The 24,128-nt window shown below is 39.5% G+C and overlaps 1 protein-coding gene across 5 annotated transcripts in view; it reads left to right on the forward strand.

Moving 5' to 3' along the window:
• Positions 1-16,297, forward strand: part of ZNF608 (zinc finger protein 608) — an 83,832-nt gene extending 67,535 nt beyond the window's left edge. For 3 of the 5 annotated variants that reach the window (XM_050330171.1, XM_050330170.1, XM_050330174.1), the window contains exons 4-10: positions 5,012-5,099; positions 5,574-8,028; positions 9,732-10,149; positions 10,710-10,882; positions 11,772-11,925; positions 13,154-13,235; positions 14,273-16,297. In XM_050330171.1, the coding sequence (XP_050186128.1) occupies positions 5,012-5,099; positions 5,574-8,028; positions 9,732-10,149; positions 10,710-10,882; positions 11,772-11,925; positions 13,154-13,235; positions 14,273-14,279 (3,377 nt within the window). In that variant the 3' untranslated portion in view covers positions 14,280-16,297. Of the gene's footprint in view, positions 1-5,011; positions 5,100-5,573; positions 8,029-9,731; positions 10,150-10,709; positions 10,883-11,771; positions 11,926-13,153; positions 13,240-14,272 lie in introns of those variants that run through there. The other 2 variants (XM_050330173.1, XM_050330172.1) reach the window with 2 other exon arrangements.
• Positions 16,298-24,128: the final 7,831 nt, after the last annotated feature.

Genomic DNA, 24,128 nt, shown 5'->3' on the forward strand with positions numbered 1-24,128 from the left:
TTGATTCCTGACCATGTGATCTCATTTTCAGTGTTATTGAATATTCAGTTTCATTGAATACAAAGCCTAAAAATTATTGGCTTATGTTCATTGCAGAAAACAGAATCAAGAAAGCAAAGAGATTAGAATCTGGTTTATACTAGATACTTCAGTCTTTATTTGTTCTTTAGATGAAGGAACATCTGCAAGAGTAGATCCTTACAAGCTTAAGGAGGCTGCTAGAAGTGCAGTGCCAGAGTAGTCAATGTGAATGGTAGCCTTGCTTGGGTACTGCAGATGCCTTGTGATTTTGATGTCTTTATGTCAAAATAGCACATATGCAATTTGTTAGCAAAAGGTTTAGTTCATTTCCTATTTGTGATGACGTATTTCACTCCATGAATACAGTTAACAGTAAATAGCAAATTTTATGTCTGATCTTTGTCATGCAATTTCTGAGAAGGAGGAAGAGGGGACAGGAAGGCGAACAGATACATCACATCCACAGAACTCATAAAAAGTACTTCTTTCTTTGGGTTTCTGAAATTATTTTATTACAGATTGCTTTTGTGACATGTGACCTTTCATACCATAATAAAATCCATACACATTGTCTCAGTTGTTTTGTACATTTTATCTATCAGAAATGCTTATGTAAAATGGTTTTGTTCTCCCCTAGGCATGTGCTGGTTTTTTCCTGTCTGGTAAATTTTTTGCCATAAACATTGTGGTTAATAAATAGGATGAATTAAGAAAAAAATCTTATAATGGTACATGCACTGGGAAGGAAAACAGCAAAATACAGAATCTTTTCTTGCTCCTAATAGGCTAATGAAATTATCTTTGATATAAAGGAGGGGCTTCTATTGACAGTGGTGGGCACTGTGTGTACCACAAATGTGTGTACCGTTGTCATACATTAATACTCTTGGGTATGTTCCTCCCTTGGCTAATAATGGATTTTGGCAGAAAAGGTACAGTAGGAGAACATTACTCCATTTTCTTGTGTTATCCCACATGTGAAACAATCACTGCTTACTGTGTCTACTCCTTAATGATAACAAGTAGCATGGGTAGTAACTTTGGAACTTTTAATTTTCTTATTCTTGATTACTTTAATTTAGGACATATGACTAGATACTGCAGAAGATATTGCTAATTTCAGATACACTGTAACTGCAAAGAGATACATAATTTGCAAATGAAATTATAAACCAAGTTAATCAAGAAGTTCACACCCTCATTTGGGGAGATAAGTTTGTCACGTCCAACTCTTGTGAACTGTCCTGTAGTATTTGGCCAAAGCCTTTGAGTTGACACCCTGAATTGGTCAAAGAAGCTTTTACATGTAGTCTAAATATATTCACTGTTGTTTCATCCAACTTCACAGAACAGGATTTGATACTTATCTAGGTTTCCTCCTGAACTGGAATCTTAAAATGTACCCTCAGGGTACACTGCATTAGAGGTGTCTGATTTTTTTTTTTTTTTTTTTCATCCTTCAGTAACAGGTATTTTTAAAAGTTTAGCCTTCAGGTCTTTTTTAAGGGGAAAATACATATCTGTATTCAGACAATATGAAACTTCTGGGTTCCTCAGACTCATTGAATTTTCTCTCTTGCTCAGGCAATAGTAAATAGATTATTGTTACATGATGTGTAGTCTAATGTATAGTGTAATATGAGAGGAAGTCTCATTACAGGGCCTTATGACTTGACACAGCCCCAGTGAGGTTTGATCTTGTATGTGATATATTAATTCACAAGATGGAGGAGATATGTGGGCAGCTATGCCCCAGGACACACATGCACAAAGAGAGGAGCTGGCACAACCTAGAGAAGGGTTAGTGCCTCTGTGACTGCATGTGCAGTGCACTCAGAGGCGATACTCGGAGATGACGTGAAGACTGCTCTAGTGATATTGGTGTACTGTCTCTGAGACAGAGCAGTCTCAGCAGAGGTTCTTGTTTGGAGTTTGAACTCTGTACCAGGACAAATAGTACACCCTGACTTGGTGCAGCAAGAATAATCCTTCTTCTCAGGACTACATAGTGTGGATTACCTCCTCAGTTATCTCCATTTTCATTTTCCAGTGCTTTGGTCCAATAAGCCTCCAGCAGTTGTATGCTTTGTTAGATCAGTCTTACCTCCCATGTTACTTATATTCTCTTAACCCATTTCTATGATAATCTTAGAAGAGTAAATGAGCTACCTTGACTGCCACTTCTGTGGAACCTTACTTATGCCTGAACAACATGCTGTCCAATAGGGAAAGGAAATTTATTCCTTCCCACTCTAACACAGCACAGAGATTAATATTCTCTCCTACTTACATGGGACCTTTTCTAAGACTGACAAACTTAATGAGATGCTAAATGTAACTGACTTTAAGTGAGGAACTTGCTTGTGTTTGCTTTGAAATACTGACTTTCTTACACTGGAAGGTCGTTTGAATGTCTGCGAAGAATTACTGAAATATGTATTGATTTCAGAGGCTTTTATTGTTATCCCTATTCTATGCCTTCTACTTTGTCCTCTTTTCTATCAATAGGTAAATTACTATCCCTAGGTCTGGTATATAAATTAATAAATGAATAAAATGCACATAGAGATTGACAAGACTACAAATATCAGGGAAGATGGATGCTTAGGTCAAAATAAACCTTTATTAAAAAAAAAATCCCACATCCAAAAAATCCCCAAACTCAACAACCCCCCTTCCCCCAAAGTAACAAAAGGATAAAGGTGAACTACAGGAGAAAAATAAATGGCACAGATAATTCTCTATTAATATGCCGTGGGATGTCATAAAGCCCTCCTTGCTTTGTCCATTTAGGAGAGTGGACAAACACTGGTACGTGGGCAGGAGGGAGCAACGATGCTGCTGCAGGGAGATGGGCTGCATGACATGATAGAATTAACAGTGGAAAATACCTGTGGTTTTCTCTTGGAGCCTTACAGAGTCACAGATGACAAGCTGTTACAGGGGAGGGAGGTCACTGAGGTTACTAGAGAAACACCTTTTTAGTCTCCTCTCTCTAGTGTGCGAGTGGCAGGTGGGAACATAGCTTGGAGCTTCGTGTTGAGAGAAACACCATTTCCACCAACAGGTATTTCCTCTGTGGATATATTGAGGTGTTCTCCTCCTCATCCTCTCAAGCCCCCAGCACCCCAGGCTGCCTCCACGCCTGTGGAGGGGGTGAGGCTAAAGCACCATGGGTGTCTCTCCAGGCTGCCTAGTTTGTGTGGGTTGTCAAAATACAGCGTGGCTTTTAAACCCTGATAACAGAATCATGGGATCAGTTTGATTAGGAAAGACCTCTGAGATCATCGAGCCCAGCCTATGACCGAACAGCACCATGTCAGCTAGATTAGGGTACCAAGTGCTGTGTCCTGTCTTTCCTTAAACTACTCTGGGGATGGTGATCCCACCATGATCCTCCTTTGGGGCAGGTATTCAAGTTCTGGCTCTGACTCTGGCTGGAAGCGCTCTTTATCTTTCTTGCTTCAGACCAGGTTGCCCCAGCATAGAAAAGTCCAGTCACATAATCTTAATGGCAGTGAAAAACCATATGGGGGATAAATTTCAAATCTGTTACAGAGGCTTTTCAAGGAAATCCCTTCTTCCCTGGTACCTCTGCTAACAACACTTAAAATACTTCCCTGCTGCTAAAAGACCCCCAAGGATATAAGCGGCTGGTTGCGTGTTAACTTCACCTCGGTGCAGCAGAGAGGGATGCTTTTACTGCAAAATTAAAAACTGCTCTGGTAAGACAAAGCAAAAAGACAGGCTGGAAACATTCTGGCATAGTGCCATCATCATATCTGTTACAGAAACACTGCAGATAGAATAAGGGAAGTGTGGAGGAAAAACAAGTCACAAGGCTGGCAGCTGCGAGCTGGTGTCTTCACGCCTCTCATAAATTGGGAACATTTTGTATTGCGCCTTTCTTTGTTAGGTAAAATGTATTTTTTATTTCAGTGTGCATTCTAATGAGAAGACATGTCTGGTTCAATAGTATTATCTTGTATTTATCTGTGGCAGTTAGTGAATTAAAGGGGTCATTATGCTGACTAGTCCATAAACATGATGGTAAATTATGTGAAGAAGCATTTGAGGACAACCTGAAAACATTTGAATGACATCCCCCACATTTATTTTCTTGTTACTTATTATATCCTTACCATTCACACGTTTTATAGGTATAATTCAAATAAACCAAAATTAGAATTCTGCTTTGGGTGAGCAGACAAATTTGCATTTAGTAAGAGTCAAAAGTGGAAAAGCAATTAAATTACAGTATGTTTTTAAAGGATCCCCCTTTCTACTTATATGTGTTGCAATTACTCTTAGCTTTATTGTATGGTTGAAGTTTCATGTCTAGTCCCTTGCTTTCCACGGAAGAAAAAGCAAGGCAAAGAATACATGTTTTCAACTGTGTCTGCTGAACAAAACCTGCAGTGCATATGTGTGTGTGTTTGTGTGTTTGGATATGTGCGATTTCAAATAAATAGAAGCATCATTATCATATTGTTCAAAGCAAAGCAGATTCTTCTCAGTCACCTACTGATTCAAACACTGTAACTGGTGCTTAGTTTATGCTGGCAGGCTGCCAAGAGAAAGCAATTATGTGCAATAATAGCAAAATTAAGAGGTGAGTGTTGCTGTTTTACAGCAGGACATGGCAAAACCCATTTCCTTCTGTCAGCTGTATCTTGATTACACACACAGGCACACAGGCACACTCTCTTACACACATACATGTGTGTGCACACTCTTGTTCTTTTTGTTTGCTGTCTTTCCTGTGGGTTTTAACTTGAGGTCACTGAAACCAGAAAAGAGGAAGAGTATATACCACAGTGTTTGAAAGCAAATGAGTACAGGTCTCACTTTGTGAGGAAGGGAAAAAAACCAAACCAAACCAACAAAAAACCAAACAAACAAAAAATCCGAAAAAAAAGGCAAAACAAAAAGCCTATACCCCGATTATTGTTCTAATTGTGATAATACTTTCTTTTGCTCCCACTGGCAGGTGTTCTAGTGGTAAATGTTACATGGAGGAACAAGACTTACGTGGGAACACTGCTGGACTGCACAAAGCATGACTGGGCCCCTCCTAGGTAGGCAAACACTGTGATTCTGTTTTTTCTCTGCTGTATTTTAACCCCCAGTCTCGGTCAAGAGACTGTACAGAGATTAATAAAACACAACTGGTTATAATTGAAAACATGTACCAGTGAAACGAGTAGTTCTTTGTTCCCCATTGAAATGTGGGGTGGGAACTCTTTGTTATTTTTCTTTTATATTTTTGAGAGGGAAGGGAAAATACAGGGGACTCAAGTCAGATGGCAGTTACTTTAAAAATGCATTTCTGTAAGTTTTGAAAATTTTTCGCTCCTTTGTTGTAATTAGTTGGATGTGTCCTTACCATTTTTTTCCTTTATTAATGACTTTCCCTTTGAGACTCCAGTATTCTCATTTATCAGAATGACATTGTTCCTTTAACATGTATGAAGGTTCTGTTATGGGAAGCGGTGATGTTTTTTATTTTTTTAGTTTATGACTCCTGCTGATGAAATCTCGTGTTTGTACAGGTTTTGTGAATCACCAACAAGTGACCTGGAAATGCGTGGAGGACGGGGCAGGGGAAAGCGGGCAAGGTCCGCTGCAGCTGCCACTGTACCTGGTAATGATGCGAGTTTTACAGAGTCAAGAGGGCTTCAGAATAAGAATCGAGGTGGTGCCAATGGGAAGGGGAGGAGGGGCAGCCTTAACTCAAGCGGGCGCAGAACACCCCCCAACTGCGCCATGGATGAAGTAAAAGCCAGCCCTTCTTCAACGAACAAGAGGAAAACTAAGCCTCCTATGGAGCTAGATTTAAACTCCAGCTCGGAGGACAATAAATCCGGAAAACGTGTTCGTACTAACTCTAGAAGCACTCCCACCACCCCGCAGGGGAAAACTGAGGCTAATTTTTTGGACCAAGGCTGCTCTTCTCCAGTGCTGATTGACTGTCCTCACCCCAACTGCAACAAAAAGTACAAGCACATTAATGGATTACGTTATCATCAGGCTCATGCACATTTAGACCCAGAAAACAAACTGGAGTTTGAGCCTGACAGTGAAGACAAAATTTCAGACTGTGAGGAAGCACTGAGTAATGTGGCACTTGAATGCAGTGAGCAAAGCACAAATTTGCCAGGCTTTGATCCGCTAAAAGCACCAACATCTCCTTCCTCCATTGCTACCCCAGGGACCCCAAAGGGAAAGAGGGAACTGACCAGCAATGGCCCTGGTTCAGTTATCAGTTCCAAAGCTGGAAAGAATTCTGGCAAAAAGAAGGGTCTGAACAGTGATCTGAACAGCCTTCCAGTAATTTCTAATATGGCAGCCACACTGGATAATTGCTCAGTAGCAGATGGCAATTTGCAAACTGAAATGCCGAAATTGGAGGCTGAAGGCTTAATTGACAAGAAGAGTTTGAGTGATAAAGGCAAGAAATCGAACAATTGCAAAGTGGATAAAAACCTTTCCAAACTGAAAACAGCCAGGCCCATTGCCCCAGCGCCAGCACCAACTCCTCCCCAATTAATAGCTATACCTACTACAGCCTTTACAACCACCACTACAGGGACAATACCAGGACTGCCCTCTCTAACAACTACTATTGTTCAGGCTACACCAAAGAGCCCTCCACTGAAACCTATTCAACCAAAGCCCACAATTATGGGAGAGCCAAGCACTGTAAACCCAGCTCTCACATCACTCAAAGACAAAAAGAAAAAGGAGAAGCGAAAGCTGAAGGACAAAGAAAGCAAGGAGACGGGCAGCCCCAAGATGGATTCTAAGCTGGGAAAGCTGGAGGATTCAAAAGGGTCTGGGAAAGACTTATCTGGACATTTTTTAAAGGACCATCTCAACAAGAATGAAGTGCTAGCTAATGGACTGTCAGAGTCTCAAGAGAGCAGGATGGCAAGTATTAAGGCTGAAGCTGATAAAGTTTACACGTTCACAGACAATGCGCCCAGCCCTTCCATAGGGAGTGCCTCCAGGATGGAATGCAGCACTTTGGTGAATGGACAATCTGCCATGGCGCCACTGCACGTGTTGACACAAAATGGCGCAGATAGCACGGCTGCCAAAACCAACAGCCCTGCTTACTCAGATATTTCTGATGCAGCTGATGATGGTGGCTCTGACAGCAGGTCAGAGGGCATGAGGTCAAAGGCCAGCTCTCCGTCGGATATTATTTCTAATAAAGATGGTGTTGTAAAAGGACATTCTTCAACCACAGCACAATCGGCTCAAGCAAAAGAGTCTCATTCTCCCTATTACCATGGCTATGATCCTTATTATTCCCCAAGTTACTTGCACTCTGGACAGGTCAGTGCCCCAGCAGCTGGGAACAGCAGTACCCCACAGACACTGAAGATCAAAAAAGAGGCTGAGGAAGAGGCTGAAAAGAAAGAGAAGGCAGAAGCATCAGATGCCAAGAAAAGCGAAAGCACTTCCTCTAATTTGCAGCCGCCGCAACATCAGTCAGTAATAACGCAAAGGCACCCTGCACTTGCTCAGTCACTTTATTATGGACAGTATGCCTATGGGCTCTATATGGACCAAAAGTCCTTAATGGCCTCTAACCCTGCTTACAGGCAGCAGTATGAAAAATACTATGAGGACCAGAGACTAGCAGAACAGAAAATGGCACAAACTGGGAGGGACTGTGAAAGGAAGAATGACCCCCCCTTGAAGGAGATTGGGAAGGACGACAACAAGCAGAAGAATATTCCATCTGCCACTATTTCAAAGGCCCCTTCAACTCCGGAGTCCAGCAAAAATAACACAAAAATAGGGTCATCAATTCCTAACAAAGGTGAGGAGACAAGCAAATCACAGATCCTTTCCAATCACCAGCAGCAGCTTCAGTCGGAGAGTTTCAAAGCAAAACAAATGGAAAACCACCAGCTTATAAAGGAAGCGGTGGAGATGAAATCTGTTATGGACTCCATGAAGCAAACAGGAGTAGATCCAACCACAAGATTTAAACAGGTGAGATCACAGGAAGTGGAACAAGAGAGTCTTGATTTATGTTTAAGTCATGTGAGATTTTCCCCATGGTTCTGATATGTTCTTCTACCTCTGCAGCCAAACAAGCTCCACCATCCTTTTTTTCATGCTGGATAGTATTGTAGTCTGTGAATAGACCAATAGACCTTCCAGTTGAGCTGCTTGAAAAGAGTAAAAATATAAATTAAAAATTCTAGTAAGGTGGTGACAGAACCCAGGCTTAAGACCTGAACAGCCTATTTTAAATTATATTCATGAATAAAATTGAATTAGACTTCTCTTTTAGATGTAAATTCTAAGCATTTTGCTTAGTTGAGAAATTTCAAACAAAATAAGCAGCTTTCATTGTGAGAGGACTTAAAGTAGATTTGAAACTGGGTTTGAAGTGTTTCTTTTTTTTGTTAAAAGACAGTTGGCATTTACTAAAGATGGGTGAGCTGGTTCTTTGAAGAGCTGGCTTGAAGCATAGCTCTTTATCTTAACCCAAGGTGACCTTTTTGAAGCAGTTAAGTTCCCCTTCTCTCCTCAACCAACCTCAAGCCCCTACAGACCTACACAATGGATGAAATCCTCTCTCCATTGAAGGCAGTGATAGTTTTGTCATTGACTTCAGTGGAACCAGAATTTTATCCAGTGGCTTCATGCTGACCTTCCTAGATGTCTTCATTTGAGGCAATGTGACTGTCTGTGTGCATTGAACTGGAGCCTCAGTGCTTGATGCTTTCATGTTCTGGTGTATGGTACATTCCAAACTTCACCCTTACAGACTGTTTTCAGGATACAGTGGGGTCAGGGGAGTGGGAGTTAGCCCCAGGCAGGAGAAGATTTCTGCTGATTCAAATGAATGTTTGAACCAGACTGTCCAAGCCTCTAGTTGTGTGCTTATATTTCTGTGGCATGTGCCATAAATATCTGTCCATTGAAGGAAATGTCTACAGTTAGCTATTGCATATTCTGAGTTAGAAGTTTTCCTGTTACTTCTCAGTACTGATTTGGTGTGGTGTTTCAAAGAAATCACATACCTATGATATGTTTGTAAATTCATCTGTGTAACATAATGTGTAAAAAGGTATTTACAGTGCCCAGTACATGCACTTTAAACCATGTGGTCCTAATCCTATAGATACTTACCCATGTGTGCTTTTACAAACTTGAAATAAGTCTGTCAGCTGAAGAAGTCTTCCTTAATGTCTGACTTCCACTGATTCCCGACTGGGAGGCAGCATCTTTTCAGATAGATCAGTTTTTCATTTGCAGGTATTCTAAGTGCTCTAGCATATCATTAGCCAGTTTTAATTTTAATTTTGTGGTTCACAGATATTTTTTGCTCTCTAGTGGGAAAATCTCTCTGTGGGCTTTAATTAAAATGTTTTATGAATAGCATGGTCTCAGAACTTTGTTACAATGCATATGTATTTCATGATTAAACTAGTTAAAGGCATGAAGAAGGATATAAGATGAAGCAATTGAATTAAATTTTGATAATAGTCTCTTGCTCCTTCATGGGAATATTGGTTTGACTTTGAGCTCAAGGCACTCTGTAGCAAGCAAACCTCTCTTCTATGTAATATAGATATGGTATTAAAACAGCTATTAAAAATACATTAACTGAAGTATGGGAAATACCAATAATGAACTTATTTCATCATCTAAGTTCAGAACAATTTTTTGCTTCTCTGTATTAGGATCCAGATTCACGAACATGGCATCATTATGTCTATCAGCCCAAATACCTTGATCAGCAAAAATCAGAAGAACTTGATCGTGAGAAAAAGTTAAAAGAAGACAGTCCTAGAAAAACACCTAACAAGGAAAGTTCCCTGCCTAACCTTCCTGTCTCATTAACAAGCATTAAAGAGGAGCCTAAAGAGGTCAAGCGTTCTGATTCTCAATCAGTGGATGAGAGCAAGATAAAAAACGATGATCAAAAGACTCCTGTAAATTGGAAGGACTCTCGGGGTGCTAGAGTAGCAGTTTCCTCACCAATGAGTCAGCATCAGTCATATATCCAGTACTTGCATGCTTATCCGTATCCACAGATGTACGATCCCAACCATCCAGCCTATCGCGCAGTCTCTCCTGTCCTAATGCACAGCTATCCTGGTATGTATTCTGAAATTTGCCTTGCACCAATAGTTACAATTTGCACCTTCAGGTTGCAGTAAAGTCTACATTTTAATATTTCTTTTAGTAGCTAGGGTAAATTAGAAGCTTCATGGGTGGTGTTGTGTTGTTTGTGCTTCTACGAGGGAAAGTTCTGTAAATGAAACTGATTTAATACAAGATGGTCCTTTTATGAACTCTCACAGTTCCCAGCTACAGGTTTCTCAACCCTTGACAGTCTGCTATTGCTGTTAGACTGACAGATAGTTTATTGCCTATAAAAATATTCCAAGCCCTTACTGTCAGAAACGTTATAGTTACTATTCCTTTCACTTAAAGAGGACCCATAAATGTCTGAAATGGCTATCAACTGAACCCTCTTTATAACCTCCATTCATCAGGGTAAATTAGGTGATAAAACTGAAGAGCAAAGATGCCATTTGATGGTCATGTGATCTACTTTTGCTGTTATGCTCTGTTCTGACATTCCCTCCTCCTACCTTGATATAACCAAAATATAAAAACAGTAGCTTGATGTGGTATTTATTGTTTACCTGCAGGAGCCTATCTCTCTCCAGGATTTCATTATCCAGTTTATGGGAAGATGTCAGGGAGAGAAGAGACAGAGAAGGTCAATACCAGCCCAAGCATCAATGCAAAAGCAACCACTGAGTCCAAAGCACTGGATTTGCTCCAGCAGCATGCCAACCAGTATCGCAGCAAGTCACCTGTTGTAAGCTTCCTCTGTTGTTACTGAAAAGGGTTACATATGGGCAGAAGTAGAGAAAGAACATCACTTTAAGAAGCACACAATCTGGCATCAAGCTATGAATGCATGATTCTTCTTTATAGCACTGCTTAAAATAAACACAATTTGTGGTCAGGATGCTGCTGTGGCACAAACTGGAAGTGACACATAACACAGTTCTGTGCTCAGGATCTTCCTATCTTGAATGTATTCAGATTCAGAGGTGCCTCCTGGAGCATAGTTTGTTGTAGTTAAACAGGAATCTCCTGTTTGGAAACAGATAGTGAAATGAGCAGTTGGGCTATGGGATTTGGTAATATCCCCTCCTTGTATTGGCCAAGAATCTACATCTTCCAAAGAGTAGATTACCAGCCCCCATTTCAGAAGATTTGCATGTTGGAGCAAATACTGGTATTTCACTTTCAGATAAGTTGGTGCTAGTTTTAATTGTGAGCAAGTCACTGACTGTAATTCTAATTTTTAAAAGGTTTTCTGACTATTCAGTCAGGCTTGATCCCTAGAGTGCTTTAGAGGCTTGAGGATTCATTTACATGAGCTTTCAGCAGCTCAGCTAGGTTGTCCAGGCATTGGCAAGCCAGCCAACCTTCAGGGAAAAACTAGAAGTCGTAGTGGCTTCAAGGTGGTGTATGTTACCTCAAAATCTCTGTGCCTTGGAAAATCTTCCATTAGCTAGAAAGACTAGCTTTATATTAGAATCAAGTGCAAATAATCAGTAGAGAGAATTCTTCAGAAAAAAATAGCTTTATCATTTGTTTTCAAAAAGTTGTTGATAGGTAGTGGCAAGTGTGGTTTTCTTGTGATTTCATGCCTTCTAAAATTCCCACATCAGTTTTCTTTCAATTTCTGTTATTAGCCTGTGGAAAAATCAGCAGCTGAGCGTGAAAGGGAATCGGAAAGGGAGCGAGACCGCCATTCTCCTTTTAGCCAGCGGCATCTCCATACGCACCACCATACACATGTTGGAATGGGTTACCCCCTCATACCTGGACAATATGACCCATTTCAAGGTGAGCAGAAAATTTCCAGTGGTGGGATTAGCTTGTTTGTAGGATTGTTGCCTTGGCATTGGAAATCATTCCTACATGAAGCGTTTTGAAAAGAGATCCCACTGTTAAATCAGAAGTGCTTCACATTTAGGAAGAAGGCTTGAAAATTCACAGCGTGTACTAAGCTAAATTAATAGCTTCATACCTGAGAAATACCAACTTCTGTTTCCAAAACTGGGTGTCAGAACATTATTAAAGGTGTACCAGTTAGTCTGTCATTGACGTGAATGTTTTGATTCCTCCCAAAAACTGACATTAACTGGCTGAAAGGCAGTAAAAAATCCAAACCAAACAACCTCCTTTTTGTATAATTAGGGTTGTGTAAGCAATGGAGAAAGTGTAGCAAAGACAAAAGCTTTTTATACTGAACATATTTTATGTACAAGGCATTGCAGTCACAAGGGTTTGCGCTTGTTATAATTTGACTGTCTGAAAGAGGACTCTTTGTATTTTGGCAAATGCCGTGCACAAAGTTGCAGTCAGGGAAAAAGCACAGTAAGATGCAATTTATTCTCCCTAGGTTTTATACCAGTCTTTGAATGTTTTTTCTCTAACTGTGGACTCTGGCTGAATGAAAAAGAGATTTCCTCCCATGCAGCAAAATATATGCTACCACAGTCAGTGGCTAAATGACATTATTTCTCTACGTTCACTTGGTGCCTCAGCACTTATTTTTCCTGTGGAAAAGTCTTGACATTTCTCAGTTTGATTCAGTGATTCCATATGCCTTTTGGGATGCATTATGCTTGTTCACTAGCAAAACTGTAAAAATTGTTACTTATTATGAAAGTATTGTATTCGGAGCAGCTGGCATGTCGTTTCTGTAATTCACTGTGTCTTTTGATTCTTGTTGTTTCCTGGTACCTATAATTTCTACTGAGCTTCCTATTCAGGAACTCATACAAACCGCTTAGCATCATGCAGTGCAGTATTTGGAAAGGAATGCAGTATAAGTAGAAATGCTGTAATTTCTTGTAAAATATCTGTCAAGGACAATTCAGTTTATTATATAAAGGTATATTAATCACAATGGACAGACAATGTTGCCTGGAATATTTGCCATTTATATAGTGTTAAGCCCCACTATTTTCTGGCTGTTTGTCTTAGGAATGCTTCCTACCATTTGTCTGAGCACAAAAATCCATTAAAAGCAGACGTACATCAACATTCCTTTGTTTCTTTCCCTCAGGATTGACCTCTGCTGCCCTTGTTGCCACTCAGCAGGTGGCTGCACAGGCATCTGCATCTGGTATGTTTCCTGCACAAAGAAGGTAAATAGCCAGTAAATAATATATCATAACATTGAAAGGAGAAAGCAAATCATAGATTTTTTTGCCTGATGGTCTGCAGTTCATTATATGACACAGTTTTGAAGGTTGAGGAAAAACTTGGTATTTTGGGTTAATTGCAGTTTTGTTCTCTTTAAGGTGACATTTTGTCCTTACTTGTGTCCTTTAACTGTAACATAGATCACTAGGAAAGAATTAGTAGTCTGTCTACTGAAATTTTCCATAGAGAATCCTTTAAGGGTTTGTATTAAGATAAAACAAGTGATTATTAAATATAATTTAAGATAATAATAAGATTTAAGATAATAATAAGATCCAAATTTTTATAACATAATCTTAAACTTAATATTCAGTTAGTTCTGTTTATGACCAGGAAGACTTAGGATTTTATCTATTCTGCAGGTTTGCCTCGCTTGCTGATTTTGCTTTCAGAGAGGTTTGCTTGGGAGCCCATTAGAGATGACTCTTATTTAAGTTATTTCCACACATTGCTGCTAAGTTATTTTCTAGGTTTTCAGTAGAATTTAGTCTTCAATTATCATCCTTACTCTTCAAGAGAAAAGAGACTGTCCTGTATTATAATGATCCCATCTCAAGTGAAAAACCCAAAGCATCTTTAAAATTAGGGTTTTGTTCATCGCTGCCATGTTAAGCCTCAGATTTCAATGTATTAAATAGTGCTGAAAATTCCATGGTTATGGATTTCTTTCTGAAAGCTAACTCTGAAAACAAGCAATGGTGAAAGGCTCTTAGCTGGAATTATTTGAGTAAGAAAGGTCTGTAGCCCTTAAAGAGCTGATGGATAATAGTGCATCAGAATCCACAAGATAAATCCCAGCACAGGTTACTTCTCAGTATGTTGTTCCTGGCAGGGGAGGGATTAGGACATGGCTTGCCATCTTTTCTGCTTGAGTTTGAGAATACTAGTACAGATTTCATTTCATGGTGTATCCAAAGTGCAGAAAAAAAGTATGAAGAAGGACTGCTGCTTACTAAAACATTCTTCTTTCTCTTTTCAGAGAATGATGAATTTGGGGATGAACATTGTCATGTGACTGGATCACATGAGGAAGCGCTTTATTACAGACATCAGTTCCATGGTGTTAATTTGAAATGCCTTAATGGCAGGCAAAAACCAGTCATTTCATTTTTGTAAATTGCAGATTTTATCACAGAGTAACAAATGTTGCTGTAATTAGACTTCTGTTTTTATATATATATATATATGCGTATATATATATATACATATATATATAAAAATATATATATATTCTTTACTTTTTTTGTATCAGTACCAAGGCTCGCACACAGGGTCTGCTGCTAAGTTGCGAACCACACAGTAAATGGAGATATGTACTTGTCACGTTTAGAAAGCGTTAACCGCAAAAGGCTGTTTGTTTCTTTCCTTCTTCCTTTTCTTTTTATTTTTTCTTTTTTTTCTTTCCAATTGTAAATAAATAATGTTATGTATCAGTGTGCCTGAACCTTGCATACCCTTCTGATATTTCCCACAAGCTCTCAGAGAGGCTAACTGTGATGACACTTTGGTACAATGTAGATGTCTATTTGGTGGTTCCTATTAAGATGCATCAGTGTAAAATGTTACTGTATTCACTGTTTCATTGTAATTGTGTATTGTGAAAAATATACCTTTGGAAGGCATGGGGATTCTAGTACCACAAAAACTGTGTTGTATATAATGTATAGATTTTAAATGGAGATAATGAGCATCTGTGAATAATGAAATGTCTTTTTTGATAATCTTGAATGGCAGATAACCTAATAGCCTGCATACAAGAAGACATCTGTGATTGTTCTATTACTTGAATAGTCCTGCAGTCTTTTTTTTAATGTTTACAATTACCCAGATTTAGAGGAGAGACTTTAATGCCATTACCTGTTTACTTGTTTTATGCTGTAATCTAGTTTATTTTATGTAAAACGTATATCGAATGCTTTCATTTTTTTACTTGCCTTAAATAATTCGGCAATCAGAATAAAGAAAAAAGGTGGTTTTTTTTTTTTTTTTATTTCTGGGTGTCTATGGGCCACTTTAAAATATGTGTCATAGCTGTAGATTGCAGAGGCTGCAGCAATGACAAAGCTACAGGTTGTGCTTCTGCCGGGCTTGTGCCGTTGTCCTCTCCCAGCAGGAGATGCAGAGCCCAGGTCAGATGGCCATGGACCTCTTTCAGTTGACCCTGATATGTTCAAAAAAAGGCCCATAGTAACACTTTTGATGGTATTAGTGGAACTGAAGGCTCTAATACCTGTTTTAAATCAGCTCTGTATGCTATAAATTATAGGCAAATTTTTCCTGTTACGTCTGTATTGTCCCCCTTCCCCCCCCAATTTGAATAGATGCCTAAAAGCAGAGGAGCTGTCAATTAAAAAAAAAAATTCTTTGCTGTGCTTAATCTGCATTACCACAAAATAGTTATATTGTTTTGTTACAATGTGGTTAACACAGCACATAGTAATATGAAATCACTAATCATGACATGGAAAAAAATGAGATTTACTGGTCAAGATTTGAGGCTTTAACTTTGGTCCTTTTCTGCATATCCCAGTTACATTGATTGTCAAAACTGTTTTTTTTTTTAAAGTTTTACTGGTTTTTTTTGTTTGTGTTTGTTGGTGGTTTTTTTTGACAGGGTGAATTACTGCAACTTAAAGGTTTTTCTTGAAGTCAGTTCCGTTTCTTCTACCTTGTGAATACTTAATACAGAAGGATGAATTAAAGATTCCCAACAGACAAGCACACTTGGACTTTTTATATTACTATGATGAATCTGCCATTAATATTGCTATAATTGTTTTATTTTTATAGGCATAAAATCAGTTCCCTTAGTGAATAGTTATAAGGTTTATTGATTTTTACTACACATCATTCATCTGTGGCTTACTATTATTGTCTTGTTCCAAACACATTCAGAAGTCTCACAGTGGTGACATACTACAAGTTAGCCTCATAAAAAATGGGAAGGAAGGGGTGTTTTCTTTGAAAAAGGGGATATTGTGAATGCAGGGCTCTTGAAATAATAAATGCCTTATTACTTCTATAGTAAAGGCTCAGATGGCTTTTGTGTTGAAATGTACCATTGATTTATTTTTTTCCCCGCCTAGACCAGTAAATGCTTCCAGAGCAAAACACATCTTATAAATTCACACTATGGGTGATTTTGATTTAGTGTGGTTTCAGCGTCCTAAGTAACTGGAATGAATTACTCTGATTGATACAGGGTAAGCAACAGTTAAAATTGCAATTATTGTTATAGCTTTTTTGTATCCTTGAGGTCTGTAAGAGTGGCTAACATCAATTGCCATTTATTGTCTTCCTCCACTTAAGATTATTGTCTTCCATCTGGCTTTACTGTCTTCCTTTTGGTTTAACACTTGCCATACTGACCTCCTTAAAGGCTGTGCCACAGTGAGCATGACTCTGTGATTCAGCACTCCCCAAAGCCAAAAGGTATCCATATCCGAGCATGGATGTGCAGCTACTTGGTCATCTCACCACTGTGTGAGCATCGAGAGGATGAGCAAACTGAAGCAGTTACACAAGGAAGACAATTTACACATATGGGAACCAAGAGCTACAGAGGCTGGTCACAGAAAAGGGGCAGCAGAAGCATCATGATACAGATATATTTGAACTCTGTTTTCTGCAGGAGAGGCTTATACTTTTTGTTACCTCTAGCTGACACATCTACCACTCTGATAGCAGCAGCTATCAGTGACCTTGTTCTTGTGCTTTATCCAGATGTTTCTGGATGTCTTGAAAAGATGAACTTGGGCTTATGCATTACACTTATTTCAGTTTCTAGCCTGACCATGCAAATGCAGCTAGAGAAATTAAGGGTCTGTCAGTGTGAGCCCATCACACAGATCAAAAAAAGCCAGCCAGGGAGCTACTGCCTGTGATGCTTACACTGGGAAAAAGTGGATGTGAACAGAGAAGGGGTGGGGAGTTTTTTTAGCAATTACGTATCTCTAGGGGCTGAAAGAGGACAGGGTCTAACTGGGTGAGCTGGCTGGCTACTAGGGCTAGACTAGATCTGGTAAAAATGGGGGCTAGGAGTAACATTTCTCCAGTTTTGTAATTTTAGATCCCCTGGTGGCCTTGGGGAGCACCAGAGAAGTCACAGAGCTAATTCTGTGCTGTACCATCTTCTCCTTGTTTCTGAAAGTTGTACTGGTTAAGCTTAACCATTGGGTCAGTAGTCCCACTTGTCACTCTGATAAGCGCTGTCAGAACAAGGGCCTCCAGAGGACATGAAATTAGAGAATCCCCAAATCAATCCTAAACACACACAAGGGATTGTTGATAGCACAAAAGCTGTCATAAGCACAGGATACCATAATGGCCTTTTGTATCTCACCATCGTGGCTCTTCTCATGGCACCAGTGGAGTCAAGCAGGAAATCTAGTTCATATTTCCCTCTGGCATCAGGTGTCTTGTCACTATCACAACTAGCAAATATACTGTCCGCAGTTTTCTATCTCAGTAGCAACTCTGAAATTTCTTGTCTGGACTGATAAATTAGCAAACTTAAGGATTTAGCAAAGGTAATTATTATTTGCAGCCTAACAATATTTGTCATGCAGAAAACTTCATCTCCACAATAATATGACAGAGCAGTTCTCTGGGGAGTTTGAAAGCAGATTTTTCTATTGGCAGATGAACTTCAGCAGACCAAGCTGATACCTGTAGTTCAGTTCCAGAAGCCTCACAGATGTTTCAGCAACATTCTGTGGTCATTTTCAATGGTATAAGGATGTATGTTAATTAATTACATAATTTCCATCGTTTGAGTTTACTTATGGTAGAATACTGCTTACTTACTGCTATGAGCATAATGCTGTAGGATTTATTCATGAAACAGTGCAGCAATGCCTGATAAAAAAAATAGAACTAAATCAGTAGGCAAAGACTCTCTGAAAGCCTGTTTAAACCCTTAATAGAGGAGACTAATTTTAAAGCATCCATCTTGACAAGTAGAGTAAATTACTGCAGTTCTCTTAATTGTTTCTAGTGCCCTGAGGGCATTAACATGTCTTACTCACCCTGCCCAGCCTTCCATGGGGCTTCCTCTCCCTACCCTTCCTCTGCCCAGGTTTCCCATTTCAGTCCAGGCTGTCTCTGTTCACCCCTAATCCAGGGATAAAGATGCCTTTGGCTAGAGCTGCACTGTAGTTGTCTTGTCCCCTGGCTGGCATTGTTGGAATGGGACTTACCAGCTTCCAGGAACCCCCAGCCCCGGCTGAACCTTCAGAATGAACAAAGATGTGCCATTTCTGCTCTTGTGGGTCATGGGTTTAGGCTGTTTCTTTTAGAACAGTATTCAGGGAAAGAGCTTCAGTAATATTTTCTTAAATAGAAAAATATAAGGTTGAAGAGGAATTTTGTCTTTATATGTTTCAAATCAAACTCTTACAGAACGCTGGAAATGAGGTGTAGAATAAAAAGCCCCAGATTGAAGAACGCCCTGCATAGTTAATGTCATGAAAAAAACCAGGGTTTTTTTTCCTTAATTTTTAACCCTTTTTTCCTCAATCGTATAAACTTCTGCTTGAGAGTCTGAGTGAACTAGAAAGAACTTAAGGCTGGAACGGCATTTTTTTTCCTCTCCCCTTCCAGACTGAAAGGGACAAGCTTTGCAATTAGCTGTAAAAGCAGCTGGCTCTTAATACATGTACTCAGACTAGGCCCCTTCCTTACACAGACCATATTTCTCATTGACAAGCTCCCTATTCACCGGCAGTCAGCAGTCAACTCTGTGTGGCTCTCTGTTCCCCAGAAGAGAATGGGAGAAACCAGATCCAGGGCTATATGGACTGTAAGGACAGTTGAAGTTTGTGCTTTTCCTTTGCTTATGCATGCCAGAGCAAGGTTTTTTGTAATCTTTTGTCCACACCTTTTCCCACTCTGTCACTAAGTTAGTGTAAGTATTTTCAGTGATAAGCCTCATCAAGCCACTGATTTTTAAGTAGAGCTCCAGACAAAAGATCATTAAAATGTCAATGACACAATATGTCTCCCCATGCCATGCACTGGAACATAACAACTTAATACTAAGCTTTACCGCAAGTATCTGTGTCCTAATTCATTATCTCCCTGGTTGAAAAGAAGCTAGTTTCTTTTAACAGAGAAATTGCCAAATACTCAGACTCTAAGTGACTTGTGTCTTTGTTGAAACTACTTGACCACTTTCACTTTGATCTGCCAAAGTCTGTCCCCTTTTTTGGAGTTACTTCCCTAAAGAAACAAGGTATAGAAGAAAGTGCTATGGAAAGAAAACACTAAAAATAGCAAGAGAGAGTTCAGTTCTTTATGGTAGAACACTTCTCAGTAGGCTTAGGCACCTCTGCTTCTGCAGCTCAGATAAGGACTTGATCCCTTAATAAATAATTGCTATTCAGTGTAGCTCCTTACTTTTTCCTTGAGTACATGCACATGTAAGTCTTTCTCAGATATTCATGAACTCACTCCCCTCTTCGTTAAGGGGTCACATATAAATGCTATATGCAAGATTTGATACCAGTTTGCTTACGGGTTTTCTTTTGTAGCCCACTGGCAATAAAATAGGTCTCTATGATACAAGTGACTGCTCAGCTTTAGAGTTTTATATCTGCACTTCACACTAGTCACAAGCTTTTAAAACCTGTCCTATTTGTAAAAGGGTTAGTGCACATAGACTAAAAATCTCCTTTATTAAAGAAGAGCAGTAGATATATACGTCAGTGTATTGGCCTCGCAAATCATTCAAGCTACTTGCATACAGAAAGGGGAGGGACCAGTTAAAGCTGGCCCAGATGGGTAGGGAGGATGGGAAGCACTGACAGTCACTGAGCAAGTGCAGGTGAGTCCCCGGACATTCATACTACAAACTGCAATGAGTCTCAGTAAAGCAAGCTCTGGCACTGGACAGGCAGACCTTCCTTATGAAGCTAACATGGAGCAAACGCTGTTGGGGCAGATCTGACTGTTCTGAAGCACTGGGAGCTTGCTACAGGCTCACATCACTGGCTTGTGAACTGCCATCTCAGTATGCTCTGCTTTCCTCAGTGGCACAGGCTTGCAACATCAAGAGACAGGATGTTTGCAATCCAAAGAGTGGTGAGAGTTATCTTAATACATCTGAGCAACTTAAGATAAAGCATGAGGTAGTCTTAAAGTTCAAGCATGGCCTGGCAACTTTGTCTTTAGAAGGCACACTTGTCCCATTACTTACAGGTAACTCTCCTGCCCCAAAGGAACATGATTTCTCTTGCTTCAGGCTGCCATTCACCAAAAATATACCTTCTCTGTCTGCCATCTGAAGGCAGGAGTAAATTATAGAGAAAGAACTTTATTGCAGAGTAGAAAATTGTCAGCCAGGAAACCTTACACAGCAAACCAGAAGTGTGTGTCTCCAGTTACACTTCCTCTCGTGGCAGTAAGTTGAAACCTTTGGTACTGTTCTCTTTCATTGTTTGTAATCATTATTAATTCTTACATTCTTTTGGGGCCCATGAAATGCCAATATTATATTGCTAGTTAGCAGTGTAAAGGGCCCATATCTCCCCATTAATTGGCTAATACATGTTTTAGAAGCCATGTTGAGTATTTTTCTCTGAAAAAAGCATATTTCTGTCATGAGATAAAATAGGTTTGTACTTGCTTTTGTTTTGGCTGCTCTGTTTTTAAGCATTAGCACTTCAGTGTGCAGCTTAGATGAGCTCTCAGCTGAATCTTCGGGATGCAGTATTTTTTATGTTCCTATGTTCAAAATTGGTACTATAGTTTCAAATTAAGTGCCACATATATTTAGTAAAGTTTTGCAGTCTTGACTTTTGGGTTTTTTTGGGGAGGAGGGTTGATTTTTTGGGCTTTGGTTTTGTTTTGTTTTGTTTTTTTCCCCCCCCAAACCTTGCTCATTTGAAAGGGAAAAATAAGCTTCCATAACTTTGACAGTTGGTGATGGTTTTTTGTTTCCCCCCACCTCGTTTCTTTTAAAGGACAGAATTAATTCACAGATCATTCAGATTCTTGGCAGCATCTGGTAGCTAGTAGGGAAAACAAATTTTAAAAAAAGTCACTGATTTCACGGAGACAGCATTTATCAATAATACAATTATCCCTCTGACTCAGGCTAAAGCTCATTGGACTAGTATGAAATGATCAGCAAGATAAGAATTGAAAACCTTCTCTATGTTGAAGCTTTCAGGCAAACACAGGACACTTTTAAGGACAAGGTTTTATAGGGTAGCTGAGGGCAGTTAGGGATGCAGACCACATCCCATCTCCCTTGCACAACCTACACCCCTTTCAGATTATGCTTTGCCCCGAGGTTGCTGCTTATGTTTACTATCCATTTAGTCCCTTGTGATAGCATCAAGGTCGTGTGCTCTACTTGGAACAACAGTTGAATTACACAGCAAAAGCAAATTGCTAGTTAATCACCAAGGAAAGGAGACCTGAAGAACTACAAATAGTTTTGTGACCAGTGTAGTTATTTAGTAAAGACCAGTTTTCAGTGGCTTTCTTTCCTGTTTGGACTCTCAGATGTTCAGTAAAATGTGAACTTCTTAAATTTTTCCTAAATGAAGGCACTAACAGGCCATCTCTTCTTTGTCTTTTTACCAATACTGGTGAAATTAAAGAGTGTCGTTGGGGTATCTAGTTTAATTGCAACTGGTCAACAGGCTAAAATGTTTTGTGCAAGGGAAAGGCTAGAGGCATGGTATGGTCACACAATCTGTAAATGACAACTTTGCAAGGGTCTCCTCTGCCCTGTTGTGTGTGTCTCCTGAGCAGTCAAAAACCTTAAGAATGGCAGAGAGCATAACAGCATTTTTTCCCCTTGCAAAGCTGGGACGTGTTCAGGGCCAAGCATGGCCCCTTTCTGTGGAACCATTCCAGTGTCTTGCACCATGCTCTGCATTACAAGTAAGATGTAAAACATATCCAGTGTCATACCTGTTGTATAGAAAAGTAACTGGTTCACAATTTATTTAGGTTTAGGTTAAAGTTATGAACAAGGGAAACTGAAATAAATCTAGGGCATGGCTCTTGAATCCTAAGTCTATCAATAATCCCAAGAATATGTTACTTGGAAGTAGTCCATTATATTTATATATTTACCTATAGGCTTTATGTGTCACTATTATAAACACATAGGCAAAAAAGGACCCTGGATTTAAGAAAAACTATGGCTGTAATATTTTTAAAATGCTTTTAGATGCCAACAAACAACAATTATTTTTTTCTAATTTAATAATAAGCTAATTAAGATACAAAAACCAACAAAGTTATTTTTAAAAGCTCTGGGTAGTAACAGCATAATGGTTTCATTATCTAAAGTTCAGTCACAAAGAGGACAAAATATCCCTCTTATGTATGCTGAAGAGCTTTTCAGTTTCAAAAAAAATCAATACTATATTCACACTAATGTTGGCTTGCATAAAATATTGACTAGAGTCACACTGGTGGTTTTACATAAAGACTTAAAAAGCAGTCTTGGTCGTCTGAAAGGTTCTAATTGTTTTTTCTCTTTCCTGAAAGAGTAATGAAAGGACAACTAAAAAGCAGAACTATATAGTTATTTTATAACTGGCACTAACAAATTTCACCAATTACAGAGTCCATTCTGTAAGCAATGAATGTGTGGCTCCCAATTAATCTAGTGTACCTCCAGGCAAGGTCTAAATCAGCTGGATACAGCTAAAGCAATTTGCACACAGCTAAAAGCAAATTGGAAAATAAGTGTTTCACGCTACTGCCTATCTTTTCAAGCCAAATACACAATCAGTATTCTGGCAGCAGCACTCTGTCATGTTATTTGCAACTATCAATTTTAATTATAACAATTATTGATTAGTTGGGAAAGTGAATAATCTAATGTTCAAATGAGGTTGGCGTGGCTGCTGGGGATCATTTTCCCTTTCATGCACATGTACATTCAGTGTTAGGAAATATTAAGCAATGAATATACCTGCACCACAATGATGATGAGCTCAAATAACTGTCATTGAACTTGCAGCCATGATTCTTGTTGTTGTTGTTGTTGTTGTTTTGTTTAAAACAAAGCATCCAGTTTTAAAATTCACTACTCTGCTGTACAGAAAGGTTGATATGAATTGAATTAGGGCAGGAGAGGACTCACTGAAGAACACAGGCAAATACTTTCAAACTTGGACACCTAAAGCCAAACTCCTATTTTCTTACTTAACCACCCAGAGTGCTCCTGTTGCCCATTGACACCAGCTATTTTGTTAACCTCTTTACTTTTAGACTCAAGCTGTTTCTTGTAGAACAATGCTTCTTTTGGAACAGAGAGAAAGGAAATATCCAGCCCTAGCTGCACTAACAAGAGTTTTATGTGTTTCAGCTAAATAAATAGCTGGGGGAAGAGGACAACCTGACTTGACCAGGGTTACAACCACAAAGACTGAACATAAATTTTCTGTATCTGAGTTTGTGGTACAGGTTCATCTCCACTACTAATCAATTGCCCTGTGTAGTGTTGCTGAGACCTGCTGTTTCCATTTGAAGTGACCCACTAAACAATCAGCCAATAATTACTGTACCCCAAAGAAGCCCTTCAAGTGCGCTGCACACTGCCTCTGTTGAGGCTGGGAGAGTAACAGAAGAGTTTTCTCGTCACATGTGCTCTACACCCTCATGGCTGAATGTGTCCCCTTTGCTGAGGACACTTCCCGTGGCACAGAGCTGCCCATGCCTGCCCCAGGCTGGGGAGGGCTGGGGCACAGCCTCACCACCTGGTTGGCTGCTCCTCACCTGGGCATGACTCTCGTTTTTTGAAGAGGTAAGGACAGTAACTGGTGTTTAGCAATGTCCTCACCTCTGGGCTGCCACTGAGGTCAGATGAG

The sequence above is a fragment of the Myiozetetes cayanensis genome, unplaced genomic scaffold (genome assembly GCF_022539395.1).
Source record: "Myiozetetes cayanensis isolate MyiCay16 unplaced genomic scaffold, myiCay2020 scf4, whole genome shotgun sequence".
NCBI lineage: Eukaryota > Metazoa > Chordata > Aves > Passeriformes > Tyrannidae > Myiozetetes > Myiozetetes cayanensis.